Source organism: Podarcis muralis, chromosome 5 (genome assembly GCF_964188315.1).
Source record: "Podarcis muralis chromosome 5, rPodMur119.hap1.1, whole genome shotgun sequence".
NCBI lineage: Eukaryota > Metazoa > Chordata > Lepidosauria > Squamata > Lacertidae > Podarcis > Podarcis muralis.
In genome coordinates, this window is record NC_135659.1 from 101,251,350 (window position 1) to 101,273,951 (window position 22,602).

Consider the following 22,602-nt stretch of genomic DNA (forward strand, 5'->3'; position numbering starts at 1 on the left):
GAAGGGCCATAGTCGGGTATTGCCAGGCATCTTGACTGACAGACTTGTCCAGACCAAGGGAGATCAGCAGCTTGCCTTGCTACCTTGGCATCCTCCATTTATATTTCTAAATCCACAGTGGACCTCGAGGGTACCTGTAAAAGCCAACCTGAGTTTCCTTACAACACGCTCCTCTTTACCCCTGGCACAAGTGCCCACGTGTACCTGGCACAGGAAAGGGCCGCTGAGCACGGACAGGGCATCCTTCTGCCCTCTACCTACCTGGCAGCAACGTCTCGGAGGGGGCCTGGGAAGGGGCTGCGGCAGCTCCCAGCCCTCGCCTTGCCTGGCGGCTGCATCCTCCACATCTGGTGGCCGTGACCTTGTCCCCAGAGGACTCGGTGCCACCGCCCTGATCATGAGCATGCTGTGCGCCAATCCGGCTTTATTAGATAATGGCCTGTAATCTAGGCGCAAGCCCCGCTTCCCCAACACAGCTGGAGCTGGCCCTAATGCCACCACCCCCAGCACCTGCTATAATGCCAGGGCACAGCTGGAGCCGACTGGCAGGGCAGGAACCACAGCTGGGGTGCCCTGCATTTCCAGGATCGCGGGGGCACCAGCACCCTCCCCATGGCGCTCAAGCAGAACACCTGCAACAAGAAGCCCCCTGTCCAGCTTCCTGCCTCCGAAACGGGCCACGCTCCGCCCCCTTGGTTCCCTGATCTGAAACCCCTTTGCCCATTCAGTCCGCAGCGAGGAGAGGCCAGGCTGTGGGCTTGCAGGAAGACGGGGACCTTTCTCACAGACTGTTACCCTGACTGGCAGCCTGCTCACCCCTCCTGCAAGAGAGAACGAGAAGCTGCCTGTGTCCTCCTGCAGAAGTTGGGTGGGTCACCACCCTGCCCCCCCCCCGGAAGATAATCAGTATAATGCAAAATGGCCCTCCTTAAAGCCCCAGATTAGCTGTTATAATCCCATGTAAACAACTGCCAAGCGACGGGCTCAGGGAGACAGCGGTTGTACTGGAGGGAGAGTTACACGGGATTTAGCCTGTTCACCAGTTGGTTAATTCCAGGGGTGGGGGAAAGGGGGGGGCGATGGCTGGCCAGAGTCAAGGTCACCTGAGCAGGTGGCAAAGACAAAGGGAGGAGGGGGGAGGAGGAGGAGGAAGAGGCAGCGCCAACACAGATCTCGCTTCCAGGCAGTCCTGTGCCTTTATTGGGAGGCGCCGTCAAGGCCAGCAAAGCAACACCCCACACCACGGGGGAAGGCGCCCCCAGCCCCCCCCAGGCCTACAGTTGGGGCTCAAGCACCCACAGCTTCAAGTTCAGCCACTGGCAGGCAGGCAGGCAGGTGGGGGCAGCTGGGCCTGCCAGGCCCCAGGGAGCAGCTCCTTCCGAGAGGCAAGGGCACACTGAGTGTTCCTGGTCGTGGCACGAAGGCACAATCCAGACAGGGTGCTGATCCTGCTCGCCAACGCCGCCAGGCCCCCTCTCATCCCCCGCAGAGCCAAGAGGAAGCAGAGGTCCATGCTTGGGGGGGGGTAGGGGAAGGACGAGGCCCCCCTTGCTAGTCTCCCAGCGTGATGATGTCATAGTGGACCCCCGGCTGGAGCTCGTGGATCTGGTCCGCTGCGCAGTCTGTGCTGAAGGGGCCCTGCGCTTGGGCCATGGCGGCATCAGCCACCGCTAGAGAGAGAGAGAGATGGGTGGGAAACAGGTAAGAAGCAGCTGCGTTGGGGGGTCAGTTAATCCAGGGGCAGGAGGGGGCAGCTGAGCAAGAGGCAGAATGTGCCCCCTCCCAGCCCAAATTCTGCAACTTGTGCAAACTAAACAGGCGCCATTTGCATTCTTGGACGAAGCTGGCCCCTTCCGGATAATGTCCCTGACCCCTGGTCCTGCTAGCTTGGGTTGATGGGAGTTGTAGTCTAACAGCAGCAGGAGACCCACGTTTGAGAGACGCGGGCAGAGGATGTGCAGCCCCCCTTCCCCCCTCCCTGTACCCACCTGTCACTGCAGAATGGGCCGCGGCCTCCAGCTGAGCTTGGGTGAGGAGCTGCTGTCCTGGCGACACGGGGACATACTGGATCTGCGGAGGCAGAAGCGGGCAGGGTGGGCAGCAGCCCTGGGAGGCGTCGCCCCAGCCCCATTCCCTTGCCCCACCCCATAAGCTTCCAAACCCTCCTGCTACAAACACATGGAGTGGGAAGAGGGCCTGCCAAACGCCCCCTCTCTCCTACCTGGGGCTCCTGCATGAACTGACCGCTTTGCTCGTACTGGATGTGGGTGATCTGGCCGTCCTGCACCTGGAAAAGCGAGACGGAAAGGGGGGGGGGGATAGAGAAAGGTGGGTCGATCTGGTGTGCAGGGGGCAGGGAGAGGAAGGAAGGAAGGAGGCAACTGCTCCCTTGTCCTCCCCTCCAGCCCTGGGTCTCACCTGGATATGATGCGTCCCGGGCAGAACCACGTACTCCTGGGGCAGGAGGTGCTGAACGCCATCCTGGGTGATGATGTACTGGACCTGGAAGGGAAGGAGTGGTGGTCAGGTGGGATTGCTATGAGGAATTGTGAAAAATGCAGCAAGCCATTGTGTCAGCAAGCACTGCTTGACTGGGCTTGAGTCATTGACAACAATTTCTGATCAAATCCCACAAGCCTCTGCATCTCTGCCCCATTTTCTCTGCCTGACAGGCACGTATAAGCATTCTGAGACACAGGCCAGTTGCTTCACCATTCATCCTGGGCCATAAAGATAGGAGGTAGATGTTGTTAATCTTTAGGTAGATCTTAAGGGCCAGGAAGATAGCTCATAAGAAGATGGTAAACACTATCTTTCCTTGCCTGTCCTTCCTTTCCCGTTTACTGCCTGTTTATGATCTCTGGGTTTGCTAAATGCATTCCTCCTTGATTCCTGTTTTACATATGCATGCTCAAATTAGTTCTTTGTAGTTAAAAGGATTTCTCTGATCTAACTTTGTCCCACGTGGGGTTTTTTGGAAATGCTCAGAGGAAATCTGATTGGTTCGTACAAGTGATGTTAAAAGTTCTTTTTGTTAATAAAAGGGGCCTGGGCCAGGGTGTGGCAGATTATTCTTGGCACTTCCTCGCAGAGTCTTGCTGGCCAAGCCTCCGTGTATTTTATTAATCAGAGTCCAATCCTTCCTTTGCCTTCGGAACGCAAAAGGAAGGCACAGCAAGAGGAGTCTGGAGAGTGTGCTGGATCAGGCCAAGAGCCCTCTCTCCTCCTGGGGTGCCCAGAAACGGGCATTGCTGCCTCTGGAGGCAGAGCACGGTCATCGAGAGCCCTCTCCTTCGCGAATTTAATCAAAGCCTCTTTCAAAGGCTGGTGGCCGTCACTGCATCCTGCAGGAATGAGTTCCAGTTTAACTGTGTGCTGTGTGAAGAAGAATGCCCTGAGGCATTCTGAGTTCCTGCCAGGCCAGCTCCGGCCCCCCCAGCCCCCCCTTGCCACTGCCCTACCTGGTTCTCTGCCGTCACCAGGTGTTGCACCATCTGCCCGTCTGCCGTCGTCACGATCTCCTGGATGTAGGCAGCATCCTCCTGAGAAGAGACGCAAGGGGGTTCAGCTCTGGGCCCCATGACCCACCACTGCCGCCCCACGCCCAGATGCCCCACATGCGACGGAGACGCAGAAGCCTGGAGGGAGGGGACCCGGGGGTCTGGCCTGCTTGCCCCCCTCACCTGGCCGGGGACGCTCTGCTCCTGCGTCATGAGGATGCGCTCCTGCCCCAGGGCCTGCTGGAGCCTCTCTGGAGCCAGGACAGCCTGGCCGGACTGCAGGGTCGCTGTTGGGGTGGGAGGGAGAGGGAGAGAGAGAGAGGGAGAGGGAGAGAGAGCGAGCGCGCTCTGGTGAGTGCGGTTGGCAGGCATACAGCTGCCGTCTTCACAGGGGCAGAAATGGTCTCCCACGTGCAAGAGGGTGCAAGTTCCCCAAACGTTTTGGGGGTCACCGTCCCCTTGATTCCACAAACTCACTCCCGGTGCCCCCTGGAAAGCACTATTCAGAAGAGTGGTTTGCATGAGCCACGAAGGAATGCAAAAAAAAACCAAAATCTTGCATTGTAAATTATTTGTATGCATTCTGACTAATGGCAAAATAAGGGTGAAGGAAACACGTACGCAACTGCTTGCCAAACAGGTGCAATCACTCACCTACCACAGGTGTGTGGTAACTAATTTATTAGAAAAGCAATAGGTGTTGCCAATTATGGGCCATCCTGTGACAACTCAGAACTGTAAACGTGTCCATTTGTGACCAAAGGAAATAGACTTGAAAGTGAAAAGAGCAGTAAGACTTTAAATACGAAGCAGGGAAGTTGTTTTAATCAAGGCTCTGGCTTGCTCAATCTTATGCAGGCAAGGGATGTGCTTGGAGGACTCCCCTCCAGCATAGCTGTCAATTTTCAGATTTGAAAATAAGGGATCAGCAGCCTCACCTGTCCCGGGGACAGTCTACGGGAGATCTAACAATCCGGGATAGCAGCGGGAAGCAGCGGGATATGGCGCTGGAATAAGGGAATTTCCCGCAAAAAAAGGGAAGGTTGACAGCTATGCCCTCCAATGCCCCCCCCGCTGCCCCTTGCCTCTTAGCACCCCTCTAGGGAACCCCAATTGGGGAACCAGTGGTCTTGGCTGCGCACAGCGCCATTTTGCACTTCTGCCTCCCCCCCCCCATTTGGGGCTCTCGAGAGGAGCAGAGACGTGCCCTTTGCCTGCCTCGTGGCCGATGGGCAGTGGGGAGAGGAAGGGAGCGGGAGTCTCTGCTCTGCTCACTCTGCAGCGTGGCCAGGGCCTCGTCGTCGCTGTTCAGGATGATGGTCTGGGAGGCGCTGGGGGCCAGCTCAGGCGCCTGCTTCCCTCCTTCTGCGCTGTGCAGCCTCTGCATGTGGAATTTCAGGTGCCCGTTGCGGTTGAACCTGCGGAGGAGAGGAGAGTGGAGAGACTGAGGTGGGGAGCTGGACTCCCTGCTCCCCTAGGGTGGCTCTGCTGTGTGAAGGGAAATGCCCCCCCCCCCATGCTGGCAGCAGCGGCCCTTGCCCACCTCTGCCCGCAGACGTGGCAAGCGAAGGGCTTCTCGTTGGTGTGCGTCAGGGTGTGGCGCCGCAGGTCCTTCTTGTTCTTAGAGGCAAAGCTGCAGTGCTGGCACTTGTGGGGCCGGAGGCTGGCGTGCTGCTCCATGTGGGTCTGGTTTGGGGGGGGGGGGGAGAAGGGAGAAACCAGGTCAGGGGCCTCAGGAATTGGAGGAGGAAGGGAGCAGAGAGAGAAGCCCGGGGGCCCCTCCTCCTCGCCCTCCCCGGGGCAGCTCCCTAAATCAACTCCCACAATTCAGATGAGTCACTTGCCCAGCCTCCTCCCCCCCCCCCCCGGAAAGAGCCCTCCCCAAATCTTTTTTGTTAAAATATTTTTTATTAGGAATTTCAACATAACAATTTACCAAAAACACATCATACTCATCCCCCCCCAAGAAAATCCCACCCTCGCCCAAGGACTTCCCTCAGCTCCTCTCTCTGGTTTTTCAGCACATGTTATTCTCTGCATATTATAAAAATGTAAGGATCCTTAATTTATCTATCTCTATGTTACCAATAAAAAGTTTGTGAAGGTTTATTCAAACCCTGCCAAGGAGTCCAGTTCGTTTTGTTGTTTCTTTAAGTATTTCGTAAATGGTTCCCATTCTTCTTTAAAGTCACAGTTGTCCTTGTCACGTAGTTTATCACGCCAATTCCACATAGTCCATCAGAGCCCTCCCCAAATCTTCTAATACACCCCACACAGAGCAAAGTGGCCCAGAGTGGGCACCTTCAGACCTTCTCTTGCGGGGGGTGTCACTGAGGGGTGACTCAGGGACACCCCAAACCCCGCCTCTCCTCTCAGCTTGGGAGCCCAGGGGCTTCTCCAACTGCAGCCTGCCCTTCCGTCTCCCCGTTGCCACCCGGGAGAGCGGCAGTTGTGCCAGGCCTCTCTCCTCTGGCCGCAGCGCTGTGGGCACTTCCCAGCTGTCCTGCCCCCTCCACCTCCCTTTGCAAGGGACCCCCCCCTCCACCTACCCGGACGTCGGGCCACAGAGCTGCCGTGAAGGGGCAGTCGGGGCACTTGAAGGCGCTGGGTCCGACGTGGGCACGCTTGTGGCTCTCCATCTCCGCTCGGCCCGCAAAGGTCGCCATGCAGATCTTGCAGGAGAACTTCTTGGCCGAGGGCACCTTGCCCGCCGGGGCTGCCGGCAGCTTCTTGGGGGAAGCCTCATTGCCGGAGGCCTGCTTGGGCGCCCCCTGCCTGGTGGGAGGCCTGCCCTTGCCGGGGGCCGGTTCCTGGTCGGCGGGGGCCAGTGAAACGGCCTTGTGGGCCGGCCAGGCCAGGCACTGGACCAGAGGCCACGGGACGCTGCACTGGGCCTCTGGCTGCTCCCCACTCATCTGCAGGGACAGGAGGGAGGCTGGTTAGAGCGGCACTTCCTGGACCCGGGGCTGGGCTGGCCTCCCTCCTCCCTGGGCGACAGACAGGCCCCTTCTTCATCCTCCTCCTCACCTCCACGGTGTGCTGCTGGCTCTCTGGCGTGCTGCTGGAAGTTGTGGCATCCTTCAGGGTGCAGCTTCTGACCACCGCCTGGACGACTTCGCTGGCACTCTCCCCCTCCCTGCCAAGAGACATTGGACAAACTCACAGAGGAGCAGAGGCCGATCGATGGCCAGTTGCTGGAGGCCCCCGGAGAGGAGAGGGCTGCTACTTGCACTCGGATGCTGCTTGTGGTTTTCCCACTGGGGGCCTCTGGTTGGCCTCTGCCAGAAGAGGATGCTGGCCCAGGTGGGGCACTTTCCTGACCCTGCAGGCCCTTGGAGAGGCAGAAGAGTGAGTCCAGGGTGGTGAGGGGGGTCTTTCAATTACCCCAAATTTCATCCTTCGGAGGATGGATGGCGGGTAACAGATTGAGGTTGAATCCTGACAAGACAGAAGTACTGTTTTAGGGGGATGGGGCAGGCAGGTGTGGGGGACTCCCTGGTCCTGAATGGGGTTACTGTGCCCCTGAAGGGCCAGATGTGCGGCCTGGGAGTCATTCTGGACTCACAGCTGACCATGGAGGCGCAGGTCAATTCTGTGTCCAGGGCAGCTGTCTACCAGCTCTACCTGGTACCCAGGATGAGACCCTACCTGCCTGCAGACTGTCTGGCCAGAGTGGTGCATGCTCTGGTTATCTCTCGCTTGGACTACTGCAATGTGCTCTACGTGGGGCTACCTTTGAAGGTGACTCAGAAACTGCAATTAATCCAGAATGCAGCAGCTAGACTGGTGACTGGGAGAGGCCGCCGGGACGCTCCTGAGAGATCAGCATTGGCTCCCAGTACATTTCCGAGCACAATTCAAAGTGTTGGTGCTGACATTCAAAGCCCTAAACGGCCTCGGTCCAGTATACCTGAAGGAGCATCTCCACCCCCATTGTTCTGCCCGGACACTGAGGTCCAGTGCTGAGGGCCTTCTGGTGGTTCCCTCACTGCGAGAAGCAAAGCTACGGGGAACCAGGCAGAGGGCCTTCTCGGTAGTGGCTCCCACCCTGTGGAACGCCCTCCCATCAGATGTCAAAGAAATAAACAGCTATCCTATTTTGAAAAGACATCTGAAGGGAAGTTTTTAATGTGTGATGTTTTATTCTGTTGTTAATCTTTTGGGAGTTGCCCAGAGTGGCTGGGGAAACCCAGCCAGATGGGCAGGCTATAAATAAATTATTATTATTATTATTATTATTATTATTATTATTATTATTATTATTATTCATGTGGATCCAGAGAAAACCTTGAAGCCACAGGGGCAGTAGGAATGCAGAGCGAGCCTTGGTCTGAGATGGCCGTGCAAGCCCCACCTTCTACCTTCCCCAATTTATTTATCTTTCACCTTCCCTGCAAGAGGGTCAAAGCTCCCTTATTTAATCTCCACAAGCACTCTGTGAGGTAGGTGAGGCTGAGACTGGTTCAAGTAATAAACAAAACATTATTATTATTATTATTATTATTATTATTATTATTATTATTATTATTAATTATTCCCTGCCCAACTGGCTGGGTTGCCAGATGGCAGTGAGCTTTGTGTCTGAGGGGGGATTCAAACCCTGGTCTCCCAGGTCCTAGTCTGGCACTCTAAGCACTGCACCACGCTGCCTCTCGCTATTGACTCCCTGCGGCCAGAGCCCTTCTGCCTGGAGGCGGCCGGCTTCTCTGCTCTCACCCGTAGAGCGTGCTGGTGGCCTCCTCCTCGCTCGGGGCAATGATGCTGTACTCCGTGGTGCTGCTGAAGGGGATGGTGACTTGCTGGATCTCGGTGCCCTCCAGGGCTGCCTCCTCTGTGACGTGCAGCCTCAGCACCTTGGTCTGGGCCTCCTCCTCCTCCTCTGGCTGCCCCTGGGGCTCGGAGGCCTTGGAGAAGCCGTCGGCCTTCACCACGGCCACCTGCAGGGGGTGCAGAAAGCAGCCGTGGGTCATGGCGTGGCACAGCTGGAAGGGCCCACCAAGGAGCTGGGGCTTGCAAAGGCATCCCCGGCCTCACCTCCAGGGTGCTGCTGGCGGGCAGTTCCCGCTGGCTGCTCATGTTCAGCAAGAGGTCCAGCGCCGTCTGTGTGGCCAGCTCAGCAGAGCCTTCTACGTCTGCGGGGGGAGCAAGAGGGAGGTCAGCTGGGCTCCTGCTCCCGACATTTCTACGCCCTTCGCCAGCCACGAGGGAGGGAGGGTGAGCTTGCTTGCTTGAGAGTACAGTACAATTGCATCTGTTCCAGAGCCCTGTTTGCATCCTGAACAGAATGTGTCGCTGCTTCTGCGCATGACATCATTTTGACCGTCTGCACATGTGCAAGTGGCAAAACCCAGAAGTAACACGCTCCGTTACTTCCGGGTCGCCGCGGAGCGCAACCCGAAAATACTTATCCTGAAGTGCATTTATCCCGAGGTATGACTGTACAGTGGTACCTCAGTTTACGAACTTAATCCATTCCGGAAGTCTGTTCTTAAACCAAAACTGTTCTTAAACGGAAGCGCGCCTTCCCTAATGAGGCCTCCCGCTGCCAGTGCACTTCCACCGTTCAGCTTCCGTTCTTAGACTGAGGTAAAGTTCGCAAACCAGGACACTATTTCCAGTTTTGCGGAATTTGTAAACCAAATCGTTCTTGAACCGGACTGTTCTTGAACCGAGGTACCACTGTATGGGGTTGTAGGCAGGCTGGCTGAAACCCCGCAAGTTCCACCCAAGGAAGGCAGTGATCTTGAAAGCTCTTTTGGGGCTGGTCCTCCGACGCTGGCAGAATGGATCAGAGACCTCCTGCTCAAAGCTCCGCAGGGTCCCTTCTGCGCCCCCTCTCTCCCTCCCGGTCTCCCCTACTGCTGCTCCAGGACACGCCTTCAGAAAAGGGCCACCCACATTATCAAGGGGGTGGAGTGAGACCCCGGTGTGCTGTATGTATTTGAGACCTGTCTGTTTTTTGTATGTTTTGTTTTTGGCTATAACCGGTATTTGGTTGACCAATAAAATCTGACTCCCCTATGAAGAAACGTTGCAGCGTTTGGGACCTTTTATAGCTTTGGGGAATGGCAAGTAAGAGGCAACATCGCAGAAGTTTATAAAATTATTGCATGGTGTCAGGGGACTGCCATCAGAACCGGGGAGGGAGGCAGGGGGGCCGTTGGGATACAGAGAGCCTCCAAAACTCCTGAGGAGCAGTTCCTCTTCCAGCGGTGGGAAAAGCCACACCTCCAGTGGAGAAGAGAGGGAAGGGCTCAAGGATGCTGCTGAGATGCAGGCTGGCCAGGAGGGACGCACGCCACTTCCGTCGCCCAGCTTGCACAGAGGGGTGAAACACAAGGAGGGGAGGAGGAGGCTTGGGGTGCCAAAGTTCTTATGTTGGGGGAGAAGGCGGAAGGGGCCACTCCCGGATTCTGCAAGTGACTGAGACGGACATGAACTTTGTAGATCTGCACTGTAAAAAGCTTGCACTATAAAATCTGCAAAAGACAGGTCAGAGTCCTGCCTGGTTACTCATGAGCAACCACCACCAGCACCTGACCCATGGCTTGGAAAGAGTGGATAGAGGAAAGTTTCTCTCATTCTCTCATGACACTGGGACTTGTGGACATCCACTGAAACCGAATGTGGGAAGAAAAAGGAAAGTCCTTCCTCATGCAGTGCCCAGTTCAACTGTGGAACTCCCTCCCACAGGAGGCAGCGACGGCCCCCAACTTAGATGGCTTTAAAAGAGGAGGAGGAGAGGGCCACTGTTGACCACTAGCCACCATGGCAATGATCTGCCTTCCCAGGCAGAGACAGAAAGGCTTCTGAATCCCAGGTGTTGGAAACCACAGGAGGGGAGAGGGCTGCTGCTTGTGGGTTCCTCAGTGGGGCTGGCCCCTGTGAGAAGAGGACGCTGCACTCGACGGGCCCCTCCCTACCTGGCTCGTAGATGATGGTGGCTGCCTCCAGCGGCTCCTGCGTCAGGATGGGGGGCTCTGGAGCAGGCGGGGTTTGGGCAGGTTGGTAGGTGACCTGCTGGAGGGAGAAAGAGGTGAGGGCAGCTCAGAGCTGGTGGGAAGGACGGGGCAGCAGAAACGAGAGGGGGGGGGCGATGCCCGGGCACTCACGGGGGAACTGGCGGGTGCTGCCTCCGCGGCCGCCTGGCCCTGGCTGTGCTGCTGCTTCAGCTCCTCGATCTGCTGGAGGGTGAAGAAGGGGCGGCGGCGGCAGGGGGGCTCCTCCGGGTGCCGCTGCACCCACTCCTCAAAGTTCTCCGCGTGGCGGCACTGGATGTGGAGGCGCAGGTTCTTCTTGTGCTTGGTGGTGAAGTGGCAGAACTCGCAGGCAAAGGGCTTCCCGCCTGCAGGGGAGACAGCAGCAGTGGGGGGAGGACGGAGCCTGGCTGGCTGGTGGGAAGGGGGGGGCAGCTTGGCAAGCGGGGGAGGGGAGAGAGTCTGCCCCCCCTTCCTTTTTGCGGGAGGCAAGATTCTGAAAAAGCCCAGTGGGACTGTTCACACCCGTTGAACAGTCCTAAGCACAGAATTGCAGAGGGCCCCCGGGTCCCCCCCCCCGGCAATGCAGGAATCTCAGCCGAAGGATCTCTGGAGGACGGCCGTCCAAGCCCTGCTTAGAAACCTCCCAGGAAGAGGGGAGAGCGAGTGCCAGCCCTCTTCTCTGCCGTCTGCCAGCCAAGGGGGGGGGGGGCGGGGACTGGTCCTGCTGCCCCAACTCTGCCTCTGCCCTTCTTTGTGTGCCTTCCCCAAGTGAAGTCCAGGGGGAGGCCTTTTCCGCTGTGGCTCCCCGTCTGTGGGATGCTCTCCCCAGGGAGGTTCGCCCGGTGCCTTCGTTACACACCTGTAGGCGCCAGGGGGAAATGTTCCTCCTCAGCCAGGCCTTGGGCTGATTCATGTCTTTGTGTTACTTCCTTGTCGCTTCTGGTTTGACCATTTCCTTGTGAACCTGCGTAATCAGTGACACGCGATGGCGCTGCTCACCTGTGTGCTTGACGGCCATGTGGGAGAGGAGGAAGTCCTCCCGGACGGTGGCATAAGGGCAGAGGCTGCAGCGGTAGGGCTTGTCGTGGATGTGCAGCAGCTGGTGCTTGAGGAGCAGCTTCTTGTCCTCGCAGACGTGGTCGCAGAACTCGCACTTGAACCTGCCCGGGAGGAGGAGGAGGAAGAGGAGGGAGTACATAAGAGCATGGTTAGCAGGGATATAAGAGTACATAAGAGCATTGTTAAGGCCTTTAGGGAGGTGTTCTTATATGCAACGGCCGCAGCTCGGACTTTGGTGGCAAAGGGGTGGAAGGAACAAGAAGGCCCGACAATAACGGTCTGGCATTACAAGCTACAAGAATTTGCTGAAATGGCGCAGTTAACAAATACCCTGAGAGGCAATTCAAAACAAAAATTTATGGGGAAGTGGGATAGATATAAAACATACGTTCAAAAATACAGCAAAGCTTCGCTATCTATGCTAGCATTTGAATGACGTTGGAGTGAGACTGAGTTGAGAAATAGGACTAAGAGCACATATTGATATAGGAATGTATTAGATAATATGTAAAGAAATATACAATAATGAGAGTACATTCATTTGTAAAAAAGGAATATACAACGGGAAAGACAGGAAGTCTAGTGTGTTGGTATGTATATGATTTTTTTGGGGGGGAATTTGTTTTTGTTTTTTCTCTTTGTTCTTTCTTTTTGTTTCATTTTCTTTCTAGGTATATAAAATTTGTATATAATTTTTGTATACATGTTGGAAATTATATTATAGTAAGTCCTGTAATGTAATATGACAACGTTTACCGATGTAATATAAGAATGTTAACAAATAAATAAAATACAAATCCCCCCCCCAAAAAAAAAGGAGGAGGAGGAGGGGGAGATGGCCGTCACCGTGGGCCAATGGGGGGTGGCGGCCTATGTGCACAGCTGTTGCTCCCCACTATTCCTCCCCCCACCCCGCAAGGGCAATGCAGGGGGTGCTCACCGGCGGTTGGCCACAGGCTGGATGTGGGTCAGCAGGTGCATTTTGAAGGTGTAGCGCTTCTTGAAGGACTTCCCGCACTGCAGGAGAGAGGAAGGGCTCAGGTCATAAAGGGCAGGGGCGGGGGAAGGGGGGGCAGTGGGGGGGGTCCTGTTGGGATGCGTCCGGGGAGACGGGGGCAATTGGCAAGCCCCCAGCTGGCTCCAGCCACGCGAACTCCGGTTCTCAGAACAGCATCTATCAGCGACTTGAGCCTCAGAAGCCTTCAGAGACTGAGCACGCTCTAATCACCAGAGTGAATAACTTTTCACAACGGAAGTGGCAGACAGAGGCATATGCAAGCATATTTAAAGGGGTATATTCAGCATCAGGAACAAAGGAAAAACATGTCTGCTTCCCTTCGTGTCCAAGCAAAAAGAAGTATAGACAAAAGCAATATACAACGGAAGTTCCCAGCAAACTGTGCTGGAAGTAAACAGACATGTGATATACAACAACTCCACATGCCTGTTCTAAAGGTGGAATAAAACTATATCCTAACAGGTCCAACCCGGGTGTCAACACTGAGGGGGGTGACAAAATGCCAGGGGGCATTCAGCGCGGGGTCTGCAGCGCGCCTGAGCCATGTGTCTCTCCTGGGAGTGACGCGGTGGTTTGGGCGCCCGCAGGCTCTGCGCTGCCCCAAATGGTCCCCCCGCTGCCTCCCCTGAAGCTGTAGGGCGGCTGAGTGGGAGGAGGCAGGCAGACTCCTCAGAGGCCCCATGGTGCTCCCTGCCCCTATGGGCGCGCCACCCCAGGCGCCCGAGCGGCTTCCTCTCCCGCTGATGCAGGGTGGCAGCTGCGGACCTCGCCACCTGGCCCCCCATGCCCAGGCACAATGCATCAGCCAAGGAGCCCCCCCCCTGCTTCGACACCCACCTTGTCACACATGTGGGGCTTCTCGGTGCTGTGCGTCTTCATGTGCTGCGTGAGCCTCTTCTGCATGGGGTAGACGCGGCTGCAGACGGGGCAGGGGAAGGAACTGCGCTTGGGGGGCTGCCCAGAGAGAGGTTAAGGTATGGTCAGAGCTGCCTGGCTCAGGTGAGACCCCCCCCCACCCCACCCCATGAGGAGCAGCTGGCTCTGCTCAGCCCAGAGAGCTGGCCTTGATTCTGAAGCTCCCCTCCTGGTCCTGCTCTGGGCTCTGTGTGTGGCTTTGCCAAGTCACAGCCTCTCAGTTCCCAAGGCGAAGCAGCTGCCCTTGCAGGGTTGTTCATGAGGGCACACATGGCAAGGAACGCCCCTTTGGAGAACCAAGAAAGATTCGCACGCAGGAGTCAGGTGGAGGCGAAGGAGGACACTCACCGGATCAGCTCGCTTCTTCCTAAAAACAAAAACAAAGGATAGATGGTACATAACACCAGTACAGTTAGGGGAAATGTATAAAACTGGCTCAAACCTATGTTGGAAATGCAAGAAAAAAGAAGGGACTTTTTATCACATGTGGTGGGATTGCAGTAAAACTAAAATGTTTTGGGATATGATATATAATGAGTTAAAGAAAATGTTCCATTCAACATTTGTGAAAAAGCCCGAAGCTTTCTTGTTAGGGATTGTGGGAAAAGACCTGCTAAAGAAATTTTAAAATATTTTTATGTATGTGACAACGGCTGCAAGTGTCTTAATAGCACAAGGATGGAAGAACAAAGAAACCCCGACAAAAGAACTGTGGCAAGAAAAACTGATGGACTATGCGGAACTGGCAAAATTGACACACAAACTACGTGACAAGGATGACTCTGGTTTCAAAGATCAATGGGAACCTTTTATGAAATATTTGAAGAAGCAACAAAATGAATTGGACTCTTTGGCAGGTTTTGAATAAACCTTCACAAACTCTTTACTGCAATATATAGATAGGTAATTTGAGGATTTTTACAATTCTGTAACATGCAGACAGAAATATGTGTTGAGAAACCAGAGAAAGGAGCTGAGGGAAGTCCGGGGGGTGTTCTATTTGGGGGGGGGGGGGATGGAGGGGGGAGAACAATGTGGATGATGTATTTTTGTTAAAGTATTGTGTTGAAATCTTTAATATATAAAAAAACAAAGGAAGGAAGGAAAGAAGCAGGTGAGGCCACTGAGAAATCACAAAATCATAGAGTAGGAAGGGACCCCCAGAGGACATCTAGCCCAACGCCCTGCAATGCAGGAATGTCAGCCGAAGAACCCCTGACAGGCAGCCACCCACCCCGTGACCTGGACATGGGAGGGGAGGCCCGCTGCCACCCCTCTGCTGCCCGCCGGGGTCTGCCGGGGCCCCTGAGGACACCTACTTGTCGCGATTGTGGACGGCCGAGTGGCGGATGACGTCCTTCCTGTAGACGCTGGTGTAGTCGCACTCCTCGCACTTGTAGGGCTTGCTCCCCACGTGGTTGAACATGTGCTCCTGGAAGGGGAAGGAGGAGGCTGTAAGTGATTAAAGAATAAACCTGGCCTGGTTCTGGCTCCTTGGCCTCTCTCCATCTGCTCACTGGAGCCCCTCTCTCCGTCCCGATTCCCTCTCAGGCAGGTCTGTAGGGATGCAGGAGACGGCCTCCTCAGCGCTGGCTGATGACAAGCAACTTTGGAACTCCCTGCCTAGAGAACTCCCTCCTTGCTGTCCTCCCACCGGCAGACAGAGGCTTTCTTGTTCCAACAGGCTTTGGGGAACAGATTGCTTTTTTAAAAAGGTCTTGCACTGTGATGTATTGATTGTACAAACTGATTGTTCGTATGTTTTAATAGATCTTTTCTATGCAGCAGACCTGCATCTTAACGCTCGCTTGACAGAAGTGATCAGAAACTTACACAGTGCTTTACGAACTACACTGGCTCCCAGTGGAGTCTAGGGTCAGGTTTAAGGTGCTGGTTTTGACCTTTAAAGCCCTATGTAGCCTAGGACCCATGTACCTACGGGACCGCCTCTCCTGGTATGCCCCACGGAGGACCTTAAGGTCCACAAATGACAACACTTTGGAGGTCCCAAGTCACAAGGAGGTTAGCTTGGTCTCAACTAGGGCCAGGGGCTTTTCAGTACTGGCCCCGACGTGGTGGAACTCTCTGTCACAAGAGACCAGGGCCCTGCGGGACTTGACATCTTTCCGCGGGGCCTGCAAGAGAGAGCTGTTCCACCTGGCCTTTGGTTTGGAATCAGTCTGACCCTTATGTTTTCCCTCCCCTTACGGTTTTGATCTATGGGCTATTTTTAAAATGAGGCTGCATTTTAAATTGCATTTTAACCTGTATTTTAAATTGGTTTATTTTTCCCCTGTTATGATTTTACTGTAATTTTACTGGTGTTAGACGCCCTGAGCCTGGCTCTGGCCAGGGAGGGCGGGGTATAAATAAAGTTTATTATTATTATTATTATTATTATTATTATTATTATTATTATTATCATCATCATCATCATCATCATCATCATCATCATCATCATCATCATCATTTATTACAGGCAGATGGGGAAAAGAAAATGAATACATAAAGGTCCCCTGCTCTCTCTCCATTTATTTGTCTTCCTCCCACCTGCTCGGAGGAGACGGGAGAAGGGAGGCAGCCAGCAGCTCACCTTGAGGGACGACCAGCGCCGAGAGCGGTAGCTGCACTGCAGGCAGCGGAAGAGCTGGGGGTCTCCGGCCTCGTGCGAGTTCACGTGGAAGCGCAGGTCCTCAGGCGTCAGGAAGCGGGAGCCGCAGATCCGGCACAGGTAGGGACGCATCAAGGGCTTGGCCGACTTGTAGCAGTACCTGCGGCGTGACATGACCGGGGTGCTCAGCGCAGAGAGTCCAGCCCCACGGAGGCCCCAGGGTCTCCTGAAGGAAGCCCCAAGGGGGCACACGGAACCAGCCCCGCCTGCCGTCCCCACCAATCACCTTCGCCCGATGTACTTGCGGTATTTCTTGCCCAGGAAGCGGTGGGAGGGACGGCCGCGCCGGCGGGGGAGGGCGTCCAGCTTCTCGCGGGAGGAGGGGTCCCTGTTTTCGGAGTCGGACTGGCTCACGGCCTGCTCCCCGTGGCCTTCGCCCCCAACGGGCACTTGGTCCGAGGAGCTGGCCGCCTCGGGGCCTTGGGGGTCACCCTGGGGGAGGCTCTGGGATGAGACCACGGGCTCTGCGTCGCCACCTGCCCAAGGGAAAGAGCCAGCCAGCTTAGTTTGGGGGGAAGGAAGGGGAGGGGGCCTGAAGCCACAGCAAGCGCAAAGCCCATCCAGGAAGAGCATTGTGCTAATTGGGGGAGGGGAAGGAAAAGAGAGCATGAAAAAACAAGATGGGAACTATTTAGCATGAAGAAATCTGTTTAGCCTGGAGAAGAGAAGACGGACAGGTGTCAAAGGAGCCATCTTCAAATATGTGAAGGGCTATCCCACGGGAGTGTCATTGAATTCTGCTCCTGTTGATCCAGAGAAGAACTCCAACGTACAGTTGGCAGAGGAAAAACCTAAACAAGTTGCAGGATTCCCCAAAAATAGACCAGAGGGAATGAATATTTCATCCAGCAGAGCTTTGCTGCTACTGAAGGCAAATGAGCACAATGGTTAGAAATCCAATACATTCAGGATTGGCCCTGTCCGTTAGAAATCCAGTTGCAGCAGACTTAACTTAAGCTTACAATAACTTCTAAGTCTAAACTTTAATGCTACATGCTGTATAGAACAGCACACCAGAAGGAAAAGAGACAGAAAGAGAAAGTGAAGCCCAGGCTCCTTCTGGCCTTATTATGATAGTCAGCATGACCTTGACAGAAGAGATAACCAGTTTAAGCCAGCTGTTCTCAGCTTCTCTGAAGGAATAACCCAAACATCAGGAACCTTCTGCTTGTTTCTTTCACAAAGAGAAGCTTCCAGAACCTTCTTGAACTAATTAGAGTAGGAAAGATCTCTACACATCAGATCAATACTTTCTGCACCAAGAAATGCAAACTGACAGGGAGATGGAGGAAACTTGTTCTCTGATGCTCCAGGGGACCCTTCTCCATGTCTTTGCTTGGTGCCACTGCCTTGCTCCCTTCACAACTCGACCCACAGAGGGCAGAGGGGGATCTGAGCGAGGCTCCCTCAAAGGCAACAAGCCCTGCCAACCTCCTACCAGCAGCTGAGTAGAAGAAACTGCCCTCCTGTGAAACGCACTTATTTGCAAGAACGCCTATTTGCTTGTGAGTAGTCCCACCGGGACGCGGTGACGTGGGTGGCACTGTGGGTAAAAGCCTCAGCGCCTAGGGCTTGCCGATCAAAAGGTCGGTGGTTCGAATCCCCGCGGCGGGGTGCGCTCCCGTCGTTCGGTCCCAGCGCCTGCCAACCTAGCAGTTCGAAAGCACCCCCGGGTGCAAGTAGATAAATAGGGACCGCTTACCAGCGGGAAGGTAAATGGCGTTCCGTGTGCTGCGCTGGCTCGCCAGATGCAGCTTGTCACGCTGGCCACGTGACCCGGAAGTGTCTGCGGACAGCGCTGGCCCCCGGCCTCTTGAGTGAGATGGGCGCACAACCCTAGAGTCTGTCAAGACTGGCCCGTACGGGCAGGGGTACCTTTACCTTTACCTTAGTCCCACCGAACTCCAACGGGGCACCAAAGCATCCCCCAGAGAATCTGAAAACCTCCGTTTCTGATATGCAGCCAGGAAGTGTTTCACTTTGGCCCTACATTTGGCAATGACTTGGGAAACGGAGAATCCGCCACGCTGTGCAGGTGGGGCTGATGGAGCGCACCTCTGTGTGCATTTCCGCACCCTCTCCGTGCTCCGCCACCGCTGCTTACCCTCTGGCTGAGGGACCACCTCCAGGCAGGGGAACTTGCGGGGCCGTCCTGGCCGCCGGCGCAGCCGCTCCTCGCTGGACGTGGGCACAGGGCGGCTGCTGGTCTTGGGCAGGCGCCCTCGGGGCTCGTCCTCCGCTGGGTTGTAATCGCTGTCCCCTGCGGAAGAGTGGCAAAGGTGAGCGGGGCGGGGGAGCCGGGTGAGGGGCTGCAGCTGGGTGGGTTGCGTGAGAAATACCTTCAGGGTCATCGATAGCCCCTGCGTCCACAATGTCGTCTTCCTCCTCCTCCTCTGCTTCTTCTGCCTTCCTCTTTTCTGGGGCCTTGGGCACAGGAGCCCCCTTCCGGGGGCGCCCTTTCTTCACACCGGGGGCTGACGCTAGAGGGGAGGAAACAGCACGGTTCAGTCCATATATATTTAGGTTTTCAAATATTACAATACGAATGTACCAAAGGCAACACCATTTCCTCCCCATCCCCCTGTACATTTGCATTTCTATTTCCTCAATCCATCCTATTATTCTTTTCTCCCTCCTCCCACTTCCCTCCGCCCCCACTCAATTTCCTCCACATTATACAATTTCCCATAATCTTTGCATTCTACAATCTTCTCAAATCATCTATATATTCTTATTATCTTCCCTTACTCATTTTTCTTCTGTCCGGTACTTCACATTTTAATCTAGGCATATTAGCGTATCTTTTTTTGAGCAATATTTTGCCATATATTCATCAAAACATTTTCACTCCTTTTTAAGTTTTTAATTCGGATTGAGTCCATATATTGTGCCCCTCCCATCTCTCCCCTCGTACAGCAGCTTGACTTGCAAGCAGCAGAGTTGAGAAAAGGATCCCTGGCCTGGAGGAACTGGAGAGAGAAAGCTCTTTTCTCCCTCTCGCATGATGCTGGACCTTGTGGATGCCCAATAGTACTGAACATTGGAAGACGGATGGATGGATGAAAGTCTTTCTTCATGAAGAGTTAAACTATGGAACTCCCTCTCACAGGAGGCAGTGAAGGCCACCGCCTTCAAAAGAGGATGAGACAAATTCCTGGAGGAGAAGGAGAGGGCTACTGAGGGCAGCGGCGCTTCTGAATGCCTGTTACTGGAAACCACAGCAGGGATAGTCATGCTCTCGGGCTCAAATCCTGCTTTGGGGTTTCCAAAAGAGGCATCTGTTTGGCCACTGTGAAAACAGGACGCTGGACTAGATGGGCCATTGGCCTGATCCAGGCAGGCTCTTCTTATGTTCTTACGCTGCCCTGTTGTGCCACAGAACCTCCCCTCCCTCTCCTATTGCTGACCCTCGCCCTCCCCCCACCCCCCGGCTCCCAAAAGTTGACTGCACACAAACTAGAGAAGCTGATAGATTCGTGGTGCAGAGCCAGAGTTCTCTTGGCAAGCCTGCGCAAGAACCGACTCCATGCCCTCGTGCACCAATTCTGCCTTGCCCTCAGGGTCCCTTCCCTTTCTCTGAGTCTACGAACCGCTCCAAAACTCCACTCCGCCCCTGGAGCTTGACGAGGCCCGGCCGAGCCCGACACACCTGGCTGGAAGTGGCGCTCCCTCATGTGCTGGATGAGGACCCTCTTTGAGGCGCTCTTGTGCTGACACATCTTGCATTTGAACTGCTGCACCACGACCACCTCCATCAGCTCCTCCAGGCTCTCCAGGTCGGGCTCCTCCGACTGGTCCAGCGGCTCCGGCTGCTCCAGCAGCTCCAGGGGCCCGGGGTGCTCCACGCACGTCGAGGTGGGGCCGTCCGCAAGGGCTTCCACGGCCAAGCTGCGGGCCAGGGCAGAGCTGGCCATGTGGGATATCACGGGGGCCCCTGCGGCAGAGGGAGTGAGTGCAGGCGCCAGGTCAAGGGAGAGCTCCTCCCAACACCCTCCCTCCGCTCTAGGCTGGTCAGGAGGGAGCCCTCAGGCCACCGCAGTCCGTGAGCGGCAGAGGCTGACTCCGCATTCTGCTCCCGGCCAGAGAGGAAGGAAGCAAGGCAGGTAGACCACAACCAGCTGGAGCCAGTGAGATGTAGCGGTTAAGAGTGTTGGGCTAGGACCTGGGAGAGGGTTTGAATCCCCCACTCGGCCAACCTCACAGGGTTGTCGTGGGGATCACACGAGGAGAGGGAGAATCACGTACACCTGAGCACTTGAGATGCTAGGAGAGAAGGGTGGGAGAGAAAGGCAAAGAAATGGATGCATAAGACCCTTTCCTTACCATCATCTGGTCCCTGCAGGATGAGGTACTGGGTAGTTTGGGCCCCACCATCCTCCTCACTTGTCACAGCAATGCAGCCTGAACCAGGGAATAAAGAGAACCAGCGTCAGCTCCTGCACAAATGGCATGTTTGGGGGTGCATCCTAAAAACGGCTGTGAGAAGCGACTTCCAGAGTCCGTTTGCTTCCTCCGACTCCCTCTGCACCCTCCCACCACGGACTCCCCGCCCACAGCCCTCTGTCTGCTCACGCTGAATGATGTCTGGCCCAATGGTGGACTCTATGATCTTGTCAATGGCGGCACTCAGATCCGAGGAGGTGGAGGCCGTGGAGTTGGAGACGACGGGAGCTCCTTCCGCGAGGACACTGGAGTGAACGAGGCCCTGGGGAGACTGGGAGACCAGGACGGACTGGCTGATGGTGGAGACGCTGGACACCAGGGTGGACTGCGCAATGGAGGAGGAGTCCGGCAGGTAGGCCCTGGGCAAGGCGTCCGTGCTGGAGCTGCTCTCTGGTACTTCGGCCTGCGAGGCAGAGAGGGGGAAGAAACAGAGGCTGGAACTCGACTCAGAGGTGGCAGAGAGAGGAACGTGGTGGACGCTCCTTCATAGGAGGATTTGAAGAACAATTTAGGTAGCCATCTGTCAGAGACTCTTTAGTTGCAATTCCTGCATTGCAAGGGGGTTGGTCTAGATGACCCTAAGAGTCCCTTTCCAACTCTACACAAATAAATAAAGGCAAGTCTATTATTCCACGAGGAAAGGCAAGAGGAGACTTCCTAGTAGCCTATCGTTCTTCCACCAGGTCAGACTTGCTATCTTCAGCTCTTGTGAAATGGGCCTGGCCTGCTGTGTCCCCCACCCTGGCCCCAAAGAGGCAAAAGAGACGTGGTCCGTACCAAAGAGATCCCTCCACTGTCTGAGCTCTGGCCGACCCCGGATTCATCTGCCTCCGAGAGGGTGACGGGCACCGAGGCAGCATCGCTGCTGTCTGCAGACATGGTCTCTGAGGTCTCCATGCCCAGGCCGCTCTCGGAGGGCTCCTCTTGCTGCCCCAGCCGAGGGGCAGCATCGCTGCTGCTCTCCACTTCATTTTCTGCTTCCATGGCCAAGTCTGGAAAAGCAGAGCGTGTGTGTCATGGCGGGAAGAAACCCCAGTCTTCAGTTGCCCCCTACTGGGATGTAGCACTTGACACTGACCCTCAGTGAAAGGTGGAACAAGAAACTTGGAAGGTGGAACAAGAAGCTTCTAACTGCAAAAGAGGAGTGTTCATGCAACAGCACCTCCCCACCCCCCAAAAAAATCAGGAATGGAATCAATGCTAATCCATGTCAGCTCTTTCCAAATCATATTTCTGAAGCTCTCTTGCAAACCTAGCACCCAGGCCAGTTCAACACTCTTTGGTGCCCCACTCATGACAACCCCAGGAACTATCTTGCCCATCCGTTGCATGGTACATATTTGTGGCACATACCTTAATAGGGATATCCCAACTACAGAAACAATTCCTCTAACTGTGCTTGAGTGAGGCCAGAAAGCGACCAACATCTAGGGCACCTCAGACTAGGCAAGGAGAGAGAAGAGAGGAGACAGTCAACTTAAGGCTTTTAGAAGAGGACTTAAAGAAACTTATGGAAAATAAGGCTACCAAGGTCTACTAGTCATGATGGCCAGATCAGAGGGACCCGGGATCAGAGGTCATATGACTCGAAATCCCAGCTGCTGGGAATCCAAAGTGCAGGGAGAGATCCTGCCTGTGGGGCCTCCCAGAAGAGGCATCTTCCTGGCCATGAAGAGGATGCTGGATGAGATGGGCTCTTCTGACATTCTGAGGCATAAGAGGGGGCTGCTGAGCTTACATCGTGCTTGAGGGGTTTCTCACTGGGGCACCTGGCTGCCACTTTAAAAGCAAATGCTGGGCTCTCCCTGTGTTCCACAACACAGCTTCTTACAATAGGGCTTATCTCTGAACCTGGATGGCTTCAAAGACACAAGATGTGCTCCAAATTCCAGGTTCTTTGTTCCATCAGGGAACCAAAGATGAAAGCAGCAAGCAACTAGTGTATCCCCTAATCTCTAATGAGATATATTGGCAGCAGAAAAGTAACTAATGTTCAAATGACAATCTCATTACTTT

General features: G+C 55.0%; 1 protein-coding gene across 2 annotated transcripts; it reads right to left on the reverse strand.

Annotated features, from left to right (window-relative positions):
• Positions 1 to 1,173: 1,173 nt before the first annotated feature.
• Positions 1,174 to 21,964, reverse strand: ZNF335 (zinc finger protein 335). 2 transcript variants are annotated; one of them, XM_077929495.1, is made up of 28 exons: positions 21,940 to 21,964; positions 21,364 to 21,578; positions 20,716 to 20,989; positions 20,467 to 20,544; positions 19,793 to 20,077; positions 18,483 to 18,623; positions 18,248 to 18,403; positions 16,385 to 16,619; positions 16,066 to 16,243; positions 14,792 to 14,904; positions 13,821 to 13,839; positions 13,395 to 13,511; positions 12,480 to 12,556; positions 11,480 to 11,640; positions 10,613 to 10,845; positions 10,424 to 10,517; positions 8,535 to 8,632; positions 8,217 to 8,437; positions 6,528 to 6,636; positions 6,050 to 6,415; positions 5,044 to 5,186; positions 4,776 to 4,918; positions 3,684 to 3,787; positions 3,462 to 3,542; positions 2,419 to 2,502; positions 2,222 to 2,287; positions 1,989 to 2,070; positions 1,174 to 1,670 (listed from the first exon to the last, which is right to left on the reverse strand). In XM_077929495.1, the coding sequence occupies exons 2-28, from the start codon at positions 21,568 to 21,570 to the stop codon at positions 1,552 to 1,554; spliced, it is 3,984 nt and encodes a 1,327-aa protein (XP_077785621.1). In that variant the 5' UTR covers positions 21,571 to 21,578; positions 21,940 to 21,964; the 3' UTR covers positions 1,174 to 1,551. The 2 variants fall into 2 exon arrangements, with proteins under 2 accessions (XP_077785621.1, XP_077785620.1); XM_077929494.1 differs by having other exon boundaries at positions 16,370 to 16,619.
• Positions 21,965 to 22,602: the final 638 nt, after the last annotated feature.